This window comes from Ostrinia nubilalis, chromosome 14 (assembly GCF_963855985.1).
Source record: "Ostrinia nubilalis chromosome 14, ilOstNubi1.1, whole genome shotgun sequence".
In the NCBI taxonomy this organism is placed as follows: Eukaryota; Metazoa; Arthropoda; class Insecta; order Lepidoptera; family Crambidae; genus Ostrinia; species Ostrinia nubilalis.
The window spans coordinates 15,864,550-15,881,523 of record NC_087101.1 but is presented as its reverse complement, the minus strand read 5'-3'; the positions used below and the strand labels follow the sequence as shown (position 1 = coordinate 15,881,523).

General features: G+C 41.6%; 2 protein-coding genes across 2 annotated transcripts; one reads left to right on the top strand and one right to left on the bottom strand.

The window, feature by feature from the left end:
• Positions 1-1,543: 1,543 nt before the first annotated feature.
• LOC135078365 (DNA repair protein XRCC1) lies at positions 1,544-14,464 on the bottom strand. The gene is made up of 11 exons (XM_063972962.1): positions 14,321-14,464; positions 14,120-14,230; positions 13,878-13,964; positions 12,979-13,143; positions 12,065-12,272; positions 11,356-11,847; positions 10,748-10,895; positions 6,511-6,710; positions 5,945-6,229; positions 5,308-5,456; positions 1,544-1,708 (listed from the first exon to the last, which is right to left on the bottom strand). Exons 1-11 carry the CDS (start codon positions 14,369-14,371, stop codon positions 1,544-1,546), a joined length of 2,061 nt encoding a protein of 686 aa, XP_063829032.1. The 5' UTR covers positions 14,372-14,464.
• Positions 14,465-14,905: 441 nt separating this feature from the next.
• Positions 14,906-16,554, top strand: LOC135077932 (gastrula zinc finger protein XlCGF57.1-like). Its single transcript, XM_063972462.1, has one exon. It carries the CDS (start codon positions 15,026-15,028, stop codon positions 16,484-16,486), a length of 1,461 nt encoding a protein of 486 aa, XP_063828532.1. The 5' UTR covers positions 14,906-15,025; the 3' UTR covers positions 16,487-16,554.
• The last annotated feature ends 420 nt before the right edge of the window (positions 16,555-16,974 follow it).

The window sequence follows — 16,974 nt, the reverse complement described above, 5'->3', positions numbered from 1 at the left end:
CATGAAATGCACTATAGTCATTACTAACTACTTAACTAATGTTTGTTTGTTACGTATAGCATTTGCGAACCAAAAAAAAATTATAGGTTAGATTAAACTTGATTATACTTTTATCAGTCTTATTGAATATTTTTTTTTTGGTGTTTACACCTGCTCTTATGTTATAACGACATAAAACGAGATAAAACCATAAACTATTGAGTATTGAGTAAAAACTGACCACATTCAAAATAAATCACTCGAAAACTCGCCACCACAACAAAACAAAACTAACAGCAATTACAGCAAACAAACAAGCGAGCGAATCACGACATTGGCTCTGATCGGATTCATTCACTCATTCAACACGCCGAACATGACCGATAACAGCGCGGAAACTCCCGAATGCACATTCGGTTTCGGTCGTAGTTTCGGCAAGTTTGCCGCCGAAAACGAAACTAAACCGAAACTCGTGATTTTACCGAAACTCAACCGAAAACGAAACCGAAACCGAACATTCGGTCGGACACTAAAAATAATAATTGAGTTCTTATCCAGTAATAAATAGAAGGTACCTGATTCTTACATTAGTATTTTATTTTTAACGTACTGGGGATTAATTAACTTTTTAGTTCATTCATCCCCATTATAACCTTCATTGGCGTTAACGGGGATTAATGAACAAAAAGTTCACTAATCCCCGTTGACGGGGATTGTCAACGGGGATTAATGGAATAAGACTTTGAAAGGCTTTGAAAGTGGCTGAAAAGATAATATTTTTTTATTGGCACCTTTTTAACCAATGTTTGACACCCGTGCCAATAAATGGATTTTATATAATTGGCAGTGGGCCAACATTTGGATTGGTGTATCCAAAACGTTAGAAAATATTTTAAATGAAATTTAAACTCAATTTTGAGACAAACAAGGTATAATTTTTAATAAACTCAAATTATTTTAAATACCCTTTTATTGGCATGTGTGCCAATAAAATGGATAAACAGATTTTACGCATACCAAATGTTGGCACACCACAAATAATTAAAAGTTGGCGGTTAAATTATAAAATAATGTTTTAAAAAGGCAGTTAATATATTCAATAATGAGAAAAAAATATTATGTATAAGAACAACAAGGTAGATTTGCATTTTTTTCAAAGATTATGATAGCTCTTACCTTAGTAAAAAACGAATATTTCGATTGTTTTTTTCGCTTAGGTCCCGGTTTGTCAAACAAATGGTTGATGCGCCGCGATGTTTGAAAAAATAAAAAACGTGTGTAGCCAGTTGAGTAATAAATGATATTACTGTACAATTTCTACTAAAAAATATAAAGTTTGGCTACAAAAAATCTTAATTTTCTTAAAAAACTGGAGCATGCCAATAAATTGGTACAGTGCCAATGATTGGGTGGTTTACCCTATGTGTCCAAATTTTTTTTGTTATCTGTCTGACGGACTAGATAGAATTTCGATTTCATTACCCCAGTCATCATCCCTATTGTAAAAAACTGAATCGCTATTCAGATATTCTCAAGTTAATGCATCGGAACCCTAGAGCAGCGTTCACGTAAGCAGGTAATCCTGCACGGGGTAGAGGTCCCGCGCGGCGTGGCAGCGCCACAGCCAATCGCCGCGAACGCGCGCGCCCGCCGCCCCGCCCGCGCCCGCGTCCACACCCGCTCCGCACAGCACGTAGCTCACGCTGCTGTCCTCGTCCAGCGTCTCCGCCTGGTGACACAAAATACTTAGGGTTAGCATAAACTTTCCCATCCTGTTGAGACTTCATCATCATTTCAGCCATAGGACGTCCACTGCTAAACATAGGCCTCCCCCAATGCTTTCCACGTTGATCGACTCTTGTGTATTCCATTCTGGGGGAATGAGGGCTATCGTTTTAGCGCTCACCAGTTAGCGCCACTGTAGAATAAGGTCCTGTCACTTGCTAGTAGCGAAGACAGTGGCACCAACTGGTGAGCGCTAAAGTGGTAGGAGGACTATCGTATTTGCACTCATCAAGATGGCGCCACTGTAGAGTAAGGTCCTGTCAATCGCCAGGGGTGCCAACTGTTAAGTATAAAAACGATAGCCCTCATTGCCAGTATTCGCCACGATTGACAGGCGGATTGGCGAGCGCAGTTTTTTATACGTTTCGCACGCAGACGCTGCTGCCCATCTTATGCTTTTTGAGACGTCAGACCTGAAGATTGATGATTCTTACTGACGTCTATACACACTGGACTATTGATGTGCCGTTCCCGAGAACGCTCTTTCAACTGAGAATATTCTCGGGAGCGTTCCCGAGAGCGTTCTCCTAAGTGAGAAAGGTTGAGAATCATGTTTATCAAATGGAAATAAACAAACTTTCTTAAGTAAAATAGTATTAAATGAAGTCAACAGATAAGTGTATATTAAACAATACACTCTATTTTCAGTGAATTCTCAGTGTTCCCAAGAATATTCTCGGGAACTTTCTCGGCAATATTCTTGGCAACTGCACCTTTATTTTATTTTATTTTTTTCGTCGTGAAATGTCGTTTTAATGATATGTAAGATGGCAGAAATTTCTTTTTACACGTAATTAAATAATGTAACTGTCCATTTTTCGTTTTTAACACGCTCTTATTAGGTCGTCGTGTACGTAACTAACTATGTAATGGAATCTTAGAATCTGAATTACACGCACTTCTAAGTCTTGTATCATCATGAAACTTGGCAATTATATGTAGATTAGAAATGACAATACAATATTGTGGTACCAGCTGGTCTGATGATGGGACTGGAAGGTGGCCAAAAGAACTCCTAAACGAAACTGGGTTCATTGGATGTCTTTTCGAGATCTTTAAGTGCTAGATAATGTCCAGGGTCCTAATGATGGAGTCAGAAGGTAGCCATAGGAACTCCTAAACGAAACGGCGGAAACTCATCGAGTTTGGATTCGTTGGATTTGTCTTTTCGAGCACTTTAATGCTAGATGATGTCCAGGGTCCTGATGATTTTTAGCTTTTTAGTGCTGTTAGTAATTAAAAGCGTGTTTTTAGTTTTTTAAACTATTCTTATTTGACATTAAGGGCATATTTCACAATCGCTTAGTAAGGGCCTGTTTCGCCACTTCTGGATAAGTTGTGGATAGCCTGTCTGACGGATCATTTGACACATTTTTATAGAAAATACGTGCTAGCTAGATTGATCCGACACTTAAGCCCGAAACTGCGTTAAGCGGACCCCGGCGCGGTTTCATACGAAAGTCCCCCGCGTGGGTGCCCGCGACGGAGCACTTTGTATGAAACCGCGCCGGGACCCGCTTAACGCAGTTTCTGCCCTTAGAAGAATGGTAATAATCCTCTTCAAAAAAGGTGACAAAATCTTGTTGAAGAATTATAGACCCATTTCGCTTCTGAGCCATGTCTACAAGCTGTTCTATTCACGTCACGCTAGCAGGCTCGACGACTTTCAGCCCCCCGAACAAGCCGGTTTCCGAAAAGGCTTTAGTACCATATACCATAATAATATACGCAACGGCAGATTATACGGAAGATCAAGGAGTATAATCAGCCACTTTGAGTTTGTGAACTATGAGAAAGCCTTCGATTCGTTTGAAACATGGGCAGTGCTTCAGTCTCTTCAACTGTGCCAAATTGACTATTGATACATTAAAGTGTTGAAAGGCTTGTACAAACACGCCACAGTGACAGTCCGTTTTAAGATCAGGACCCGAAACCTATCCAGTTGCAGCGAGGGGTGAGACAGGGAGACGTCATCACCACCGCCCTGGAAGATGTTTTCAAGCTTCTGGGCTGGAGCAGATTCAGCATATTTTTTTTTTAAAGATTATTAGTAATTTGTTATTGCACAAATTACTAATACTCCCGTTAGCCCCTCGTACTAAGCTAAATATGCTTGTATCACGAGTGAGCTCACCACAATAGTCGAGCGACGGCGGGGACCGAACCCGCGTTCCCCGGATCACGAGTCGGCCAGTCCGACCCCTTCACCGTTCGGCTATCGTGGCTTCGAATATCAACGGCGAGTACATCACCCAGACAGCAGACGATATCGTAGTCATGGCTGAGATCGTGGAAGATCTAGGCACAATGCTCGATGGCCTCAATAGTCTCAACAAGTGGGTGTCAAAATGAACATGGACAAGATTTAAAAATCATGTCTAAAGACCGTGTTGCACCCACTCCTCTAAATGTTTGAGACTATAACTCTGGCTGGACAAACAGTCCAGTTAGGTAGGTCCAACTTCGATAAAAAGGTTACTCATCCAATCCAGCTCGGCTGGGCAGCCTTTGGAGAGCTTTACGATATTTTCACGCGGTTTCTCAGTCGCGTCGCCACTCCGCTTTAAATCCACTTTGAATCCGCTTTGAATCCGCTTGCAATCCGCCAGGGTGGCAAGGGCCTTAAAACTCAGAGGCACACTGATGTTCAAATACCGTAGCCGAGTCCTAAAGCCGCGGTACGCGTTCGCCACGAAAAGAGTGAGCAAGACAGCAATATCTCACTCACTCGTTTCATGCCTTGTTTATAACGACTAGTCTTAACGCCGCCCAGTTAATAAAACATCGAAACATTACAAATAATATCACATATAAACAACAAAATTAAAAATAAAACTAAATGTGTTCTGTCGAGAACACTGAGAATATTCCCGGGAGCGTTCTCGGTTCTCGAGAATATTCTCACTGGGAATATTGCCGGGAACGAGAACTTTCTCAGCGGCACATCTCTACACTGGACTGGCTGCTGTCATATTTTTTGTGCCTATTTGATTTTCGCCATTTTGGCGCTGTATGCCATACTGTAGGCAGATACGAGTGTCCATGGAACTAAAGTTAGTGATTTTCTTTCTCGCTTACTCCTATGGTTACTCCACATAATTAGTTCTCGGAACACTCGTAGTGGTGCTTCAAATTGATACACAAAATAAGCTCTCATTTGTGACAGCCTGTTCAGTGTGTATGAAGGTCAATGAGGATCCTGGACATTTCGAAATACTAGCATACAGGCATTAGTGTACATGCGACTCTAGATGTTTGAATAAAAATGTTACAGCCAGTAAATATTTATATCCGTAAACTGAAAGATCGTGAAAAACTATATCCGAAGTCGTCAACTATACGATGCAGCTCTGTCAGCTGCGTTGATGACTTCTGACGACTAAGGCTAGGTTGTACCATCTTACTTTAACTTTTACAAACTTCAAAAATCTGTCAAACTCCATACAAAAAGCACCGGTTATCGTCATAGTTACCGTTAAAGTTAGGTGGTGCAACTCAGCCTTAGTATTTACATGGTCTAATTTGCTCTAACATAATACTTACATCGACCAGCACGCCGCCATAGGCCCGCACGTAGCGCTCCAACAAAGCCGCGTCGAAGGTGTCGCGCGCGCTCGCGTCGATGACGAACGTGCGGCCCGCGAATATGTTCGGCAGCGAGCGCGCCTTGTCGATGCGCACCGCGCTGGCCTCTGGAATATTACAATGCGTGAGGTGGAGGCAAGGATCTACTTTATGAGACCAAATCATTCGTAACAGCTGATGGCAGACATGCGGTGAAGAGCTACTATAAAACAAGAGGTGTGTTATTGGTGAAATGTGTGTACCAGTGTAGTGGTAAATACCTAAGCGTTTATGAAATAGCGTTAATTATTAGTAGGTAAAGCCTGGTCCGTGAGCACGTAGAATTTTGTCCAATGACCCCAAGCTACCCATCCTTATTGCTCGCGCGTAATTATATTGCTGTCGCGCTCGAACACTCACTGCGGGCGCCCGTCGCACAGTCGCGACAGCAATATAATTACCAGGCTTTAGTAAATTATTTAACTCTGGTGTTAGATTAGATTCAACATACAAACAAAACTATCTGCAGATTTTGATATAAAATAACTATGCGTCTAGTTAGTAAGGAAGCTGAAACAAAAAATGCAGGCAGTTTAAACTCTAACCTATTAATTACCTCCGTCATCTTCATCAGTCTTCTCGTCGTCGGAATCGTTGACTGTTACATTCCCCTGTATTCGCTCGTCTCGAACGAACATAACGTCCGACGAGTTTGACACATTATTCTGTGACGTATTCGAACCGTTCGCGTCACTGTTTCGGGACGTATTCGACACGTTCTTGTCTCGTTTGCTGCTCTCATTTTGGGAGTTTTTGCTCTTCGGAGGGCTGGGCGAACTTTCGGTGCGACGTTTCTTTTGTTTTCGTAACGCTTTTACTATTTCGTCATCGGTGTCACATTCTGTAATTAAAATATAACACAAAACTGCTTTTTATTCGGCCTTACCTCTTCACGACAGCCCAGTGAGTCAAATTGAGGCTGCGACTTCGCATAATACAAACATTTTGTGCTCGGGGTGTTCTTATTTAAATTATGTATTTATTTTGTATAGAGACGGACAATATGAATGAACGCAAATGTAATTTTTTGAAGCAATATCTTTTGTCGAGAATACCATGAGATATAAAACATAATAGACCAAGAACTAGTGAAATGAGAAACTATAAACAAGCAACACTGACCGTCATCGGCCGGCTCGTCCGCCTCTTCATCCTCGCTGAGCGGGCGCTGATGCTGGGGCTCGGTGGCGAAGGCGCGCCAGGGCAGCCGCCGCGAGCGCCGCGCTTGCTCCTCCAGCCACTCGCCGCGCGCCGCCGGCACCGTGCCGCCGCCCGGCGCCGCGCGCACCTGCTTCAGCTTCGGCGTGTTGGGGAACGCGCAACTGTCGAAGGTGCAAGTAATGAGGGTTTTCGCGAATGAAATCCGCTCGATGGCGGGACGTGGATGTGGGGTCTGAGTGTTGCGTGATTGGTGGATTTTGACATATCTGTCAATGTCATGTCAAAAATAACCAATCATGCAGCATTTGGACCTCGCGTCTACGTATTGCCATCTGGCGGATTTTTCATTCGCGAAAACCCTCATTAACTGAACTCTTACCCCCTTATTAATAAAACGGTACACCTAGGATGAACACTGGATTAAAATGACATTTCCATACTGAATAACAATTTAAGCCGGAGTAAAACTATTTAGGGTGCAACTTGGGGGTTAGTGTCAACATGTCATGTCATAATTTTGGGCTACATAAACAGCTATTTTCGGTATACCAACGACCAAAAGGTGGTCAGATGACCTTATAAAGGTAGCTGAAAGGAGCTGGATGCAAGTCGCTACCGGTTAACCTGGAAACCATTGCGGGATGCCTATGTTCAGCGGTGGACATCTTGTGGCTGAAATGATGGTGATGAAACAGCTATAGACAGAGATTCGGTTTTAAATCAATTTCTCTCAGTCAGTGGAACGTAATGTGTTTAACTGCTCTAAATTAATAGTATTCATAATATTTTATCAGACCTGTACAAAACAACAGCATATCACACTTAAAGCATGTATGGAAGTGCGCACATTACACCGAAACCGATTGATTCTTCAAACAAATTAGAATTGGGCCCAACTATCGGCCGACTAAAAAAAAAAGATTAACACTAGAGTGCTCGCGCGGGTGACCCAGGGTGTAAAATTTGTAAATATTTTTTCAAGGTATCGAGCTACAGTGTTGCCTTCTCAGGTATTCCTCGAGCATGTATTGTCGCACATGTTAGTAGTAACGCCATCTTGCTAGACGCATCAACGTGAGTGCAGAAAACATTTAAAGTGTTTGGGTGACGCATGTCCCCCGCGCGAGCACTCGAGGAATTGTTTGATCCCTTATTGTCGCGGTTTAAAATCAAGTTTACTTTCATGTAAGTTCAAAGTTATAATTTTTAACCATTTTTTAAACATTTCCAATAATTATATCGTTTTATAAGCATAAACTGATGCAAGAAAGTAGTTGTTTTAGATTGTAAGTAATGTAGTAATAATATACCTAGGGCTATAAAATTAAAAACCAGGATTCTTCTGGGGTTGCAAGAACACCAACTAGCACAAAACTTGCCAGTACTGTGGCTAAGGACAATGTGTTTTTTGCACAAGAGCAAGAAATCGAAGCCCTCGTAAGCAAATGTATCAAGTGGAATAGGCGTTTTTGTCCAGATCATCAAATCATATCGTGCCCGAGTTGTGATCAAAATATCACAGGATAAGATCAATCTATTAATTAACTTTCTAATTAGGTGATTTTTTTTGCCAAAATAATGGGTCCAAGGACTATTTAAACTACTTTGGTCTCGTCGACTCTAAAATATTTGGAAAATATTGAAGTATTTCTTTTGGTTTATAATAAGAGCTCATGAAAGAATTGCTCACTTTTTTTAAATTATTTAGTAAGAAATATAGTTGATGTTTAATATCATAACTTGTTTTACTTGTATTAAATAAGATTAGCAAAAATAAACCCATATCATAATGGGTGACATATGTGACCCGCGCGAGCACTCTAGGAGTATTTAAGGGCGCGAGCACTCTAGTGTTAAAAATCGGTCGCCTAGGCTTAATTCTTCAAGCTCCGCGAATCTAGACACAATAGATAATCAATTGTTATGACATTAATTAATGCCGTCTGGGACTCAATCGGTTAAAGTAATATCATAGCAAAAAGATAAGACAGCTACCGAATGAGGGCTATCGTTTTTATACTTAACAGTTGGCACCCCTGGCGATTGACAGAACCTTGCTCTACAGTGGCGCCATCTTGATGAGTGCAAATACGATAGTCCTCCTACCACTTTAGCGCTCACCAGTTGGTGCCACTGTCTTCGCTACTAGCAAGGGGCCGTTCAAGTATTACGTAAGCACCAAGGGGGGGTGGGGGGGTCTCTGTTTTGCTTATTTTGGATGACATGGGGGGTAGGGGGTCTAGATGATGATTACGTCATCGTTATTAGTTATTTACGTTTTTTCGGGGATTCCCGCAAATAATACATATGCGTAGGCACTCGCTTTGAGAACTGATTAGGGGAATTACCGCACATTAAATTTAGGGAATTACCGTGCGCTATTCACTTGTCTAATAATTAACTCTCGTGCCGACATTGTCCATGGATGATGGGCACTTTTCTATGGAATCTGGGCGTAAAACCAACAGAAATGTAACTACTATTATTTGTTAGGACTTGATATCAGAAATATATTTTCATATAAATAACTACCAAAAACTCCCGGGTTTGCTTGGGAATTGACATAATGTGTAATAGTAATAGGTGCTTTATTGCACAAACAAAAAATATTATTAATTAATATACTTATCTACATATATTTTAAATATTTAAGTCATTTATCCATTATTATGTCCAACAGTTCAGGAGTGGGGCCAACAAATGGTTATTTAAACCATGTTTTACATTATAAGCGTAGGATATAATGTAATAAAACATACCTAGGTACCATTTAGAGAAATGACATGAACACAGTCATATTTCAATGGGATTTCTACCAGTTAAGCTGTAGTACTGTCGCATAATCGATCACGGATCGATTATTAATCGATATTGCCAAATAACGATTTATCGATTAACAATTCGATTAATCGATTTTTTGATTACCATCATTACTATCATTTGATTGTTAATTCAATTCCTTATATTCAGCAATATAATCGATTATTGCAATCGAATAATCGATTATGATTTATTCGGTATACATACTTACTAAATCGATAGAATCGATAGTAAGATATGATACAATACTCTCAATATGATCGATAAAAGCAATCTAATTGACCTTATACTATTTTTATTACCCTAATGTGATGTGAAATACTATGGAAACTTTGCATATTCAACGACCTCTATCTCCGTATCCCCGCGTATTTCAGGATTGTTGTCATACTATGAAATGAAGTACTAGTATTAAGCTTTAATTTAGTATACTTTTTGTTTCTGTTGGTTTAACGCCCAATATGCCCATCATCCTTTGAGAGTCGTAGTCAGCGTTGCCAGTTTTTTTTTCGCCAAGTCGGGACTTTGAGTGAATGTACTTTTTGAGTGAAAATAGCGGGATTCTTCCGTCAGAAGCGGGACATAGTAAAAAAACGTATACATATAATCAAAGGTTTTCAAATATTTATCTTTTTATTTGACTTAAAATTACGTTTACCTGACAATAGATCGCAAAAGTAGCATAGAAAATATATTTTAATAAAAAAATAATATTTTAAATCAGATTTACTCTATCGTCAAATTCGTCTTTAGAATAAAATAAGAAAAAAATTAAAAAAGTTTTATTCTTTAGAATAATATGGCGTTTCAAACAATAGTCTGGTGAAGTGAGTGTCTCTCTCCGAAAAGCGGGACCGAGCCTGTCCCGCGCGGGACATTAAAATTTGATTTAAAAATCGGGACGTCCCGCCAAAATCGGGACGTCTGGCAACGCTGGTCGTAGTCCGCATATTATCATCAAAACACGCGGCCTCCCGCGCGCGTTTTGTTTGGATACTAAACGTATTGTAAGCATTGAAAGTTATCATTTGTGTTTATGTTGATGCAATTATGTTTGTTATGTTCTTTATTTCTGATTATATTTTTTTGTCCCTTACTCTGTGTGTATCAGTTAAACCTAATATTTTCATGAATTTTCCTATTTTAAAAATGACAATATAAAAAACATTTATAACTAAAAATGTTTACGTAAGCATAGGGGGAGGGGGTAAGTGCTTTGCTTACTTTTGATGACAACGGGGGCGGGGGGGTAAAAAATGGTAAGAAATCTGCTTACGTAATACTTGAACGGCCCCCAAGTGACAGGACCTTACTCTACAGTGGCGCTAACTGGTGAGCGCTAAAACGATAGCTCTCATTATAATAACGCTTGACTCACATGAGATGCGTGCAGTTGGGTCCCCAGTCGCGCTCGCAGCGCGCTCCCAGGCTAAGCCCTATGTCGCGCAACGCAGCGCGGCGCGGGTTCACGTAGCCGCTCAGCACGAACACCACGCCCTTCAGGATCGACTGGAAGTCCCCGCCCGCTGCAAACGTCATTAGTGTATCGACTTTTCATACTTTCTATACTGGACGTAAGCCGTATGTGAAGCGAATAGCGAGCGACTTCGAGCTGTTTACATCCAGCCAAAAAACTATTTTTTAAATTTAAACAAGTAAACAAGATCACTACTAATACTAGGTGGACCGACGATCTGGTAAAGGTCGCGGGAAGAGCCTGGATGCGGGCAGCGCAGGACCGTTCATTGTGGAAAACCATGGGGGAGGCCTTTGTCCAGCAGTGGACGTCATTTGGCTGAGACGAAACAAGATCAAAAGTACAGTCGACAGCACATCAACCTATACATTTTTGTTGCAAAATAGCCTGTATTACAACGACGTAAGACGCCACTGTGTTTAGGTTGATGTGCTGTCGTTCGTACCATAAAAAGAATGGGCTACTGAAATCAAATGGTCCAAAAATAAACACAAACAAATTTTAATTACCTTTCTTAGGATGATTATCATCTCGAGATCTTTTTCTATCCTTTTCGCTGTTATCTCGACTGCTACTTGTGGACGGTTCCTCTTTTGATACTTGACTCACAGGGTCTGTCCGGTTCTTCCTATCGTCCTTTGGTGTCCTCTCATTTTTGTCTTTACTTCTGTCGCTAGTGGGCTTATGAGAATCTTCCTTTTTATCCCTACCAGGATTTTCATTGGAAGCTTTTCTGTCATGTTTTTTCTCAGTAGTCTTTTTAACTTCGTCTTTGCTCTTTTCGTCCTTGTGCCTCTGTACAATGTTGTCTATTTTCGCGTGCGGCTTATCGTCGTCGTCCGTATACATCAGGTCGTCCCTCTGCCGGTTCGAGCTGCAAGAATCGTCAGGTTGATTCGTCCGTTTTGAGCCGTGTTTAGACAGAGGCGTCTTCACCAGTTTGGTGGCGGAATCAGATATGTTTTTGAGCGCTTGTGACGTAGCCTGTCTGATTTGGGCGCCTGTAAATAAAATCATGATATACTAAAGCTCGCACACTCACTGCTGCCGCCCGTCGCACAGTCGCGACAGCAATATAATTACGCGCGAGCGATAAGGATAGGTAGCTTGGGGTCATTAGACAAAATTCTACGTGCTCGGCGACCAGACTATGTATAGTAAATGATAACGTATTTAAAATAATGATAAATGGCTCAGCAAGGAAGATCGGGAAGTCACCTGTGTCGGTGCTGTTCCGTGAGCTGTTGTGCCGTGCGAACAGCTCCCCCGGCTTGAACTCGTCATCCGACGACGAGCCCGCGTCCAACAGCCGCGCCAGCGCCGCGCCGGGGACCGGGCTCGGGCCCGCCACGGTACTGGGGACCGGGGCAGGCGCGGGCGCAGACGCGTCTTCCGGCTCCGATATGTGCACGAAGCTCAGCCCGTACTGGTGTCAAAGAGATATGAATTGGAAATGAAAGAAAGAAAGATACATTTACTACAATGGACATCACACAAATACAGGCAATTACATAGACATGACAGTGGCACATAATAATGGAAGAAGAAAAAAAATAAAAACGAGTAAACTGAGCAGTGCCACCCATTCACCAACATGATGCCCACTGCAACGGGACCCCACTCAGCATATGCCGTGGCCCACACGGTGACGAAGGCCACGGCGTTGGTTTTCAGTGTAAATGAACAGCTAAAATAATGTCAAGATGTAGTCCGGCACACTGAAGTTTTAGTGTTGAGTAGATTAGGTAGTATACTAAAGCTGAGTTGCATCACCTAACTTTAACCATGACTAGAAAGATAACCGGCGTATTTTGTATGGAGTTTGACAGATTTTTAACGTTTATTAAAGTCAAAGTAAGATGGTGCAACCCTGCCTAAGTACCTACTAGTTAGTGTTTAGTAGATTAGGTAGTATGTTGACACTAGCGACCGGTAAACCTACTCATTTGAAGCATCTTGAACTTGCAGACGTTTATCTTAAGCTGTACTTTGACTGCACAGTTTTCACTCACTTTTAACTGTAGTATTAAATTCAAATTTAAATCAGTTTGCAGTCCTCTGAGCACTTCAATTCCTACGATTTTAGCTTTTATCACAAAGATTTATACATAGGGCGGCTGGAGGCAACCCACCTTGCAGTGCTTGTTGTAGGGCTGCGAGCACACGAGGCGCACGCGGTCCCAGCGCTGCGCGCGCGCGGCGGCCAGCTGCGAGCCGCTGAAGGAGCGCACGCGCTCCACGCCCGCGTCCTTACGCGACTCCGCCGGCGACAGGAATACGCAACTCGGCACTAGCACCTGCTCAAACAATGTGCTATAGATGACCCACGCTGAACTGTCCCACCAAACTCAATAACAGGGGGCGCTACCATAGTTCAAATACATGGTTTCGAACATGGCAGAAAACAGAACCAGCGATTCGGTATTGACGGTGGCGCCCCGCTGTCAATGTCATGGATAGGACAGTTGAGTATTTTGGAACTACATACATATATCACAATTATCACAAACTGACAGATGATGCTCTAAAAAAGATAATACTTATATAATTTTACACGTTGAATGCCACGCTCACCGGTGAGCCTTAAACAATTAGATTTCTCTTGTCTCTGTAGTGAAGTTATTTTTTTTTTTACTATAATAGGCAGTGTTTTTCAACTTTTTTCATGACAACCCCTGTATGAAAAAATATTTCGTGAATCCTTGACCATTCCCTTTTTAACAGACTTCAACAAAAGGATGAGGTTCTCAATTCGGTTAGTTTTTTTTCATGCATTTTATAATATTATAAAGATGTTGTAGGAACCGAATATTTCAATCCATTACAACATTTATGCATTTGCTTAACTAGATTTCAGATAAATCTAACTTTATAACTTTACTGTTTTTTTTACTGAGGTAGTTTCTACGATCTCTCATGACCCCCCATTGGGTCGCGACCTGCAGGTTGTAAAACACTGATGTAGCATGTTAATTTACAAAACAATTTTTCAATGCTGCTGTTTAATGGACATTCAATAGTAAGCACTGACTTGAAAAGGTTCATTTGGTTTCTCCGAGCGCCCCACCAGCACCTCCACCAGGGCAGCGTGATGGGCTCCAATATGTACTGCAGAAATCTGTGGGATGCAAACATTCATAATTACAAGCTATGAATCAACAAAAACTGGGGAAAAACAGATTGATTTGTGTTAATCACTCATTCTTATTAACTTATTTGCATTATCTTAGTACGAATAATAATATTTTTAGTATGTTTTGGAAATATGCTAACCTTGACAGCTCGCGGAAGCTGGAGGACGACGGAGCACGACGGCTCCCCTTTCGCGCATAACCAGCGCTTCTTGCTCACGTCCCATGCTAGCAGGTTACTCGCCGGATTATCCTGATTACACCAAGAACAACATTTTATGTAGGAATTTCAAATGCTCACATAATTTTTGTAAGACAATCATTAAATCATTCGTGAACATACCGGATCCTCACTGCTAAAACTAACAATGTAATCAATTTTTACACGAGGCATAATATTATCATTGATTTGGTGGAAAGCAACGTTACGCACTCGATAAATTATGTAAAGTTTTTAATAAAATTAATCGCACCGGTGTTTTTTATTTGGCACGAATTTTGACAGGTATATTTGAATTTGTCACCTGTCAGTGTCAGTCAACATTTTTATACTTTTTGCAGGAATAAAGCAAAAGTCAGTACGCAACACAGCCAAGTGAAGTGTTTATTTTCCTTAGTTAAAGTAATGATGAAACTGATATCCAAGATATTCCTCTCTTTTCCTTGAGTTTTAGTAAAGATGTGGTGCTAAAACTGAGACTTCTTGAAAGAATTTGGAAGCTTGTAGATAGTCGTGTAACGAGAGTTGAGACAAAAGCAAAGAGGATTTGTAAGTAATGATGACCATAAACCTCAGCCCTCTTACCGTGAGGCCATACAACCGCCATAAACTGAAGTCTTGGCTGTACAGCTTAGTGCCTTTGCCTTTTCCTCTAAAAGGAGAGAATAAAAAAAGTACTTTGACAAGAAGAGTGAAAAAAAAAACAAATTTGAAGGGATGCTTTGTTGTTACAAATTTTAATAAATAAAAATGTTGAATGTTCAATGTCTGTTATCAAATTATTTTGAGATAATTTAATTCAAAATCTCTGTCATAGCGAGGAGAATAATGGATTCAAAAGTGTGTAGAGTTTGCCTTAGCAAATCAACTGCAACTTCAGTGTTCGATGTCCGAGAAGGCCTCCAGCACAGTGTAAAAATTATGCGATGTGTTCCTATCAGCATAGAAGAAGGTGACGGCCTACCAAGTGCTTTATGCGATGTTTGCGTGAATGATTTGACCGTCGCATACAACTTCATTCTAAAATGTGAGGCGACGGACAGAGTGCTGCGGCTGGTGGGATACGACGACTACCCAAATCCCGAGGCCGACGCCGAAGACAGAGAGGAGTTCGATATCAGCGGAGAAGAGGTCAACTTCGTATTGGAAAATGAATATAACGGCGGCATAGAATCCGATGATATTGTAAAACAAGAGTACCTAGACGAAAATCAAACTAACTACGAATATGAAAATAAAACAAACCAAGAGAAAAAGGCCCACAACAATGTGAATTTCAAAACTAAAAAGAAAAACAAGCGGTCCAAGTCGGGACCCCTGCAGTGCGTCATCTGCGGCCAGATCACGGCGAGCCGCTCGGCCATGGAGACACACATGCGCACCCATACCGGAGAGATGCCCTACAAATGTCAAGGCTGCAGCAAGAGATTCAGGACCAAAGGCTCGCTCTCCAGACACTTTGAAACCCGCCACGGACAAAGAGAAAGGAAATTCACCTGTGAAACATGTGGAAGCAGCTTTTATAGAAAAAATGACATCATAATTCACATGCGAGTACACACAGACGAAAGACCATACTCCTGTCCATATTGTCCCAAAAGTTTCCGTCAAGTCACGTCTCTGATTCGTCACAAACGCGTTCACACAGGAGAAAAGCCTTATGGGTGTCCTATTTGTGGAAAAAAATTCGCAGACAGCAATCTCGTGAAGAAACATCAATCGGTACACAGCGATGAAAAGAAATATACTTGTCAATTATGTAACAAATCCATGAAAAGCAGAAACGCTCTCAACTCCCATAAGCGCCGACACACCAATGAGAAACAGCTGGTATGTAGTTTCTGTGGATCTACATTTTCATTGAAAGGTAATTTGAAAATTCACATAAGGAGAGTGCATTCGGAAAGATCCGGCCAGTGCACCGTCTGCTTGAAGACGTTCTCCGACCTGGAGGTGCACATGCGAAAGCACACGGGCGAGAGGCCCTTCCTGTGCAAGCTGTGCAACCAGAACTACGCCACCAAGAGGAGCTTGTCCCACCACATGGCGTTTAAGCATGATAACGCTACAAAATTCAAATGCTCCATAGGGGAGTGCACTCGCACCTTCCCGACCGCCATGATGCTGGAGTTCCACCTGCTGAAGCAGCACACCAACAGCACGCCCTACGTGTGCCGGCACTGCGCGCGCGGCTTCTACCGCGCCAGCGACCTTTCGCGCCATCTGCGCGTCAGCCACATGGAGCCCCAGGCCAAGGTGCCATTGAAACCTCTTGATGTAGTGCAATAGAATACAAAATTGTTCCTGTATTTCAAATTTATGTCACTTCCCTGAACTGCTAGTCATAGTTTTTAAAATATATTTATGTTACTACCTATAGCTTATTTTATTTACATACCCACATTTAGCAACGTAAATAATGCGAAAGTTATCATTATCATCTACAGTACTGAAAATTAATAAATTGATAAGTCTACCCACTTCTTCAGTTTAAAAAAAAAAAGTTAACTTAAAATTAAATAGTAGTCTCAAGGGCTAAAAAAGCATAGCCGATACCGTAACAAACTAATAATGCATTTTATGGCTTCATTACAATCCCGGCTGCTTGGGTCGAAACTATCCCTCTTTTCCTGTTGGACGGAAGGGGGAACAACAGACCCTCTGAAACCCAATAGCGCGTAAATCCTCTCGCAAGTTTCAAACGCGCGCCATGATGAGCCGTCGGCAAAACGGTCGCTGGTCGGTAAAGCAGCGCCAGGTGTCGTGAGGTGTTATGC

What these genes read in the sequence shown, in the direction of transcription:
- LOC135077932 (XM_063972462.1), top strand. Translation starts at nt 15,026, where the DNA reads ATGGATTCAAAAGTGTGTAGAGTTTGCCTTAGCAAATCAACTGCAACT.
- LOC135078365 (XM_063972962.1), bottom strand. Translation starts at nt 14,371, where the DNA reads ATGCCTCGTGTAAAAATTGATTACATTGTTAGTTTTAGCAGTGAGGAT. An exon ending in CCCAACTGCACGCATCTCAT is followed by an intron (nt 6,711 to 10,747) that starts GTGAGTCAAGCG and finishes CACCTTCGACAG; the next exon opens with TTGCGCGTTCCCCAACACGC. An exon ending in ATGGCGGCGTGCTGGTCGAT is followed by an intron (nt 1,709 to 5,307) that starts GTAAGTATTATG and finishes TTGTGTCACCAG; the next exon opens with GCGGAGACGCTGGACGAGGA.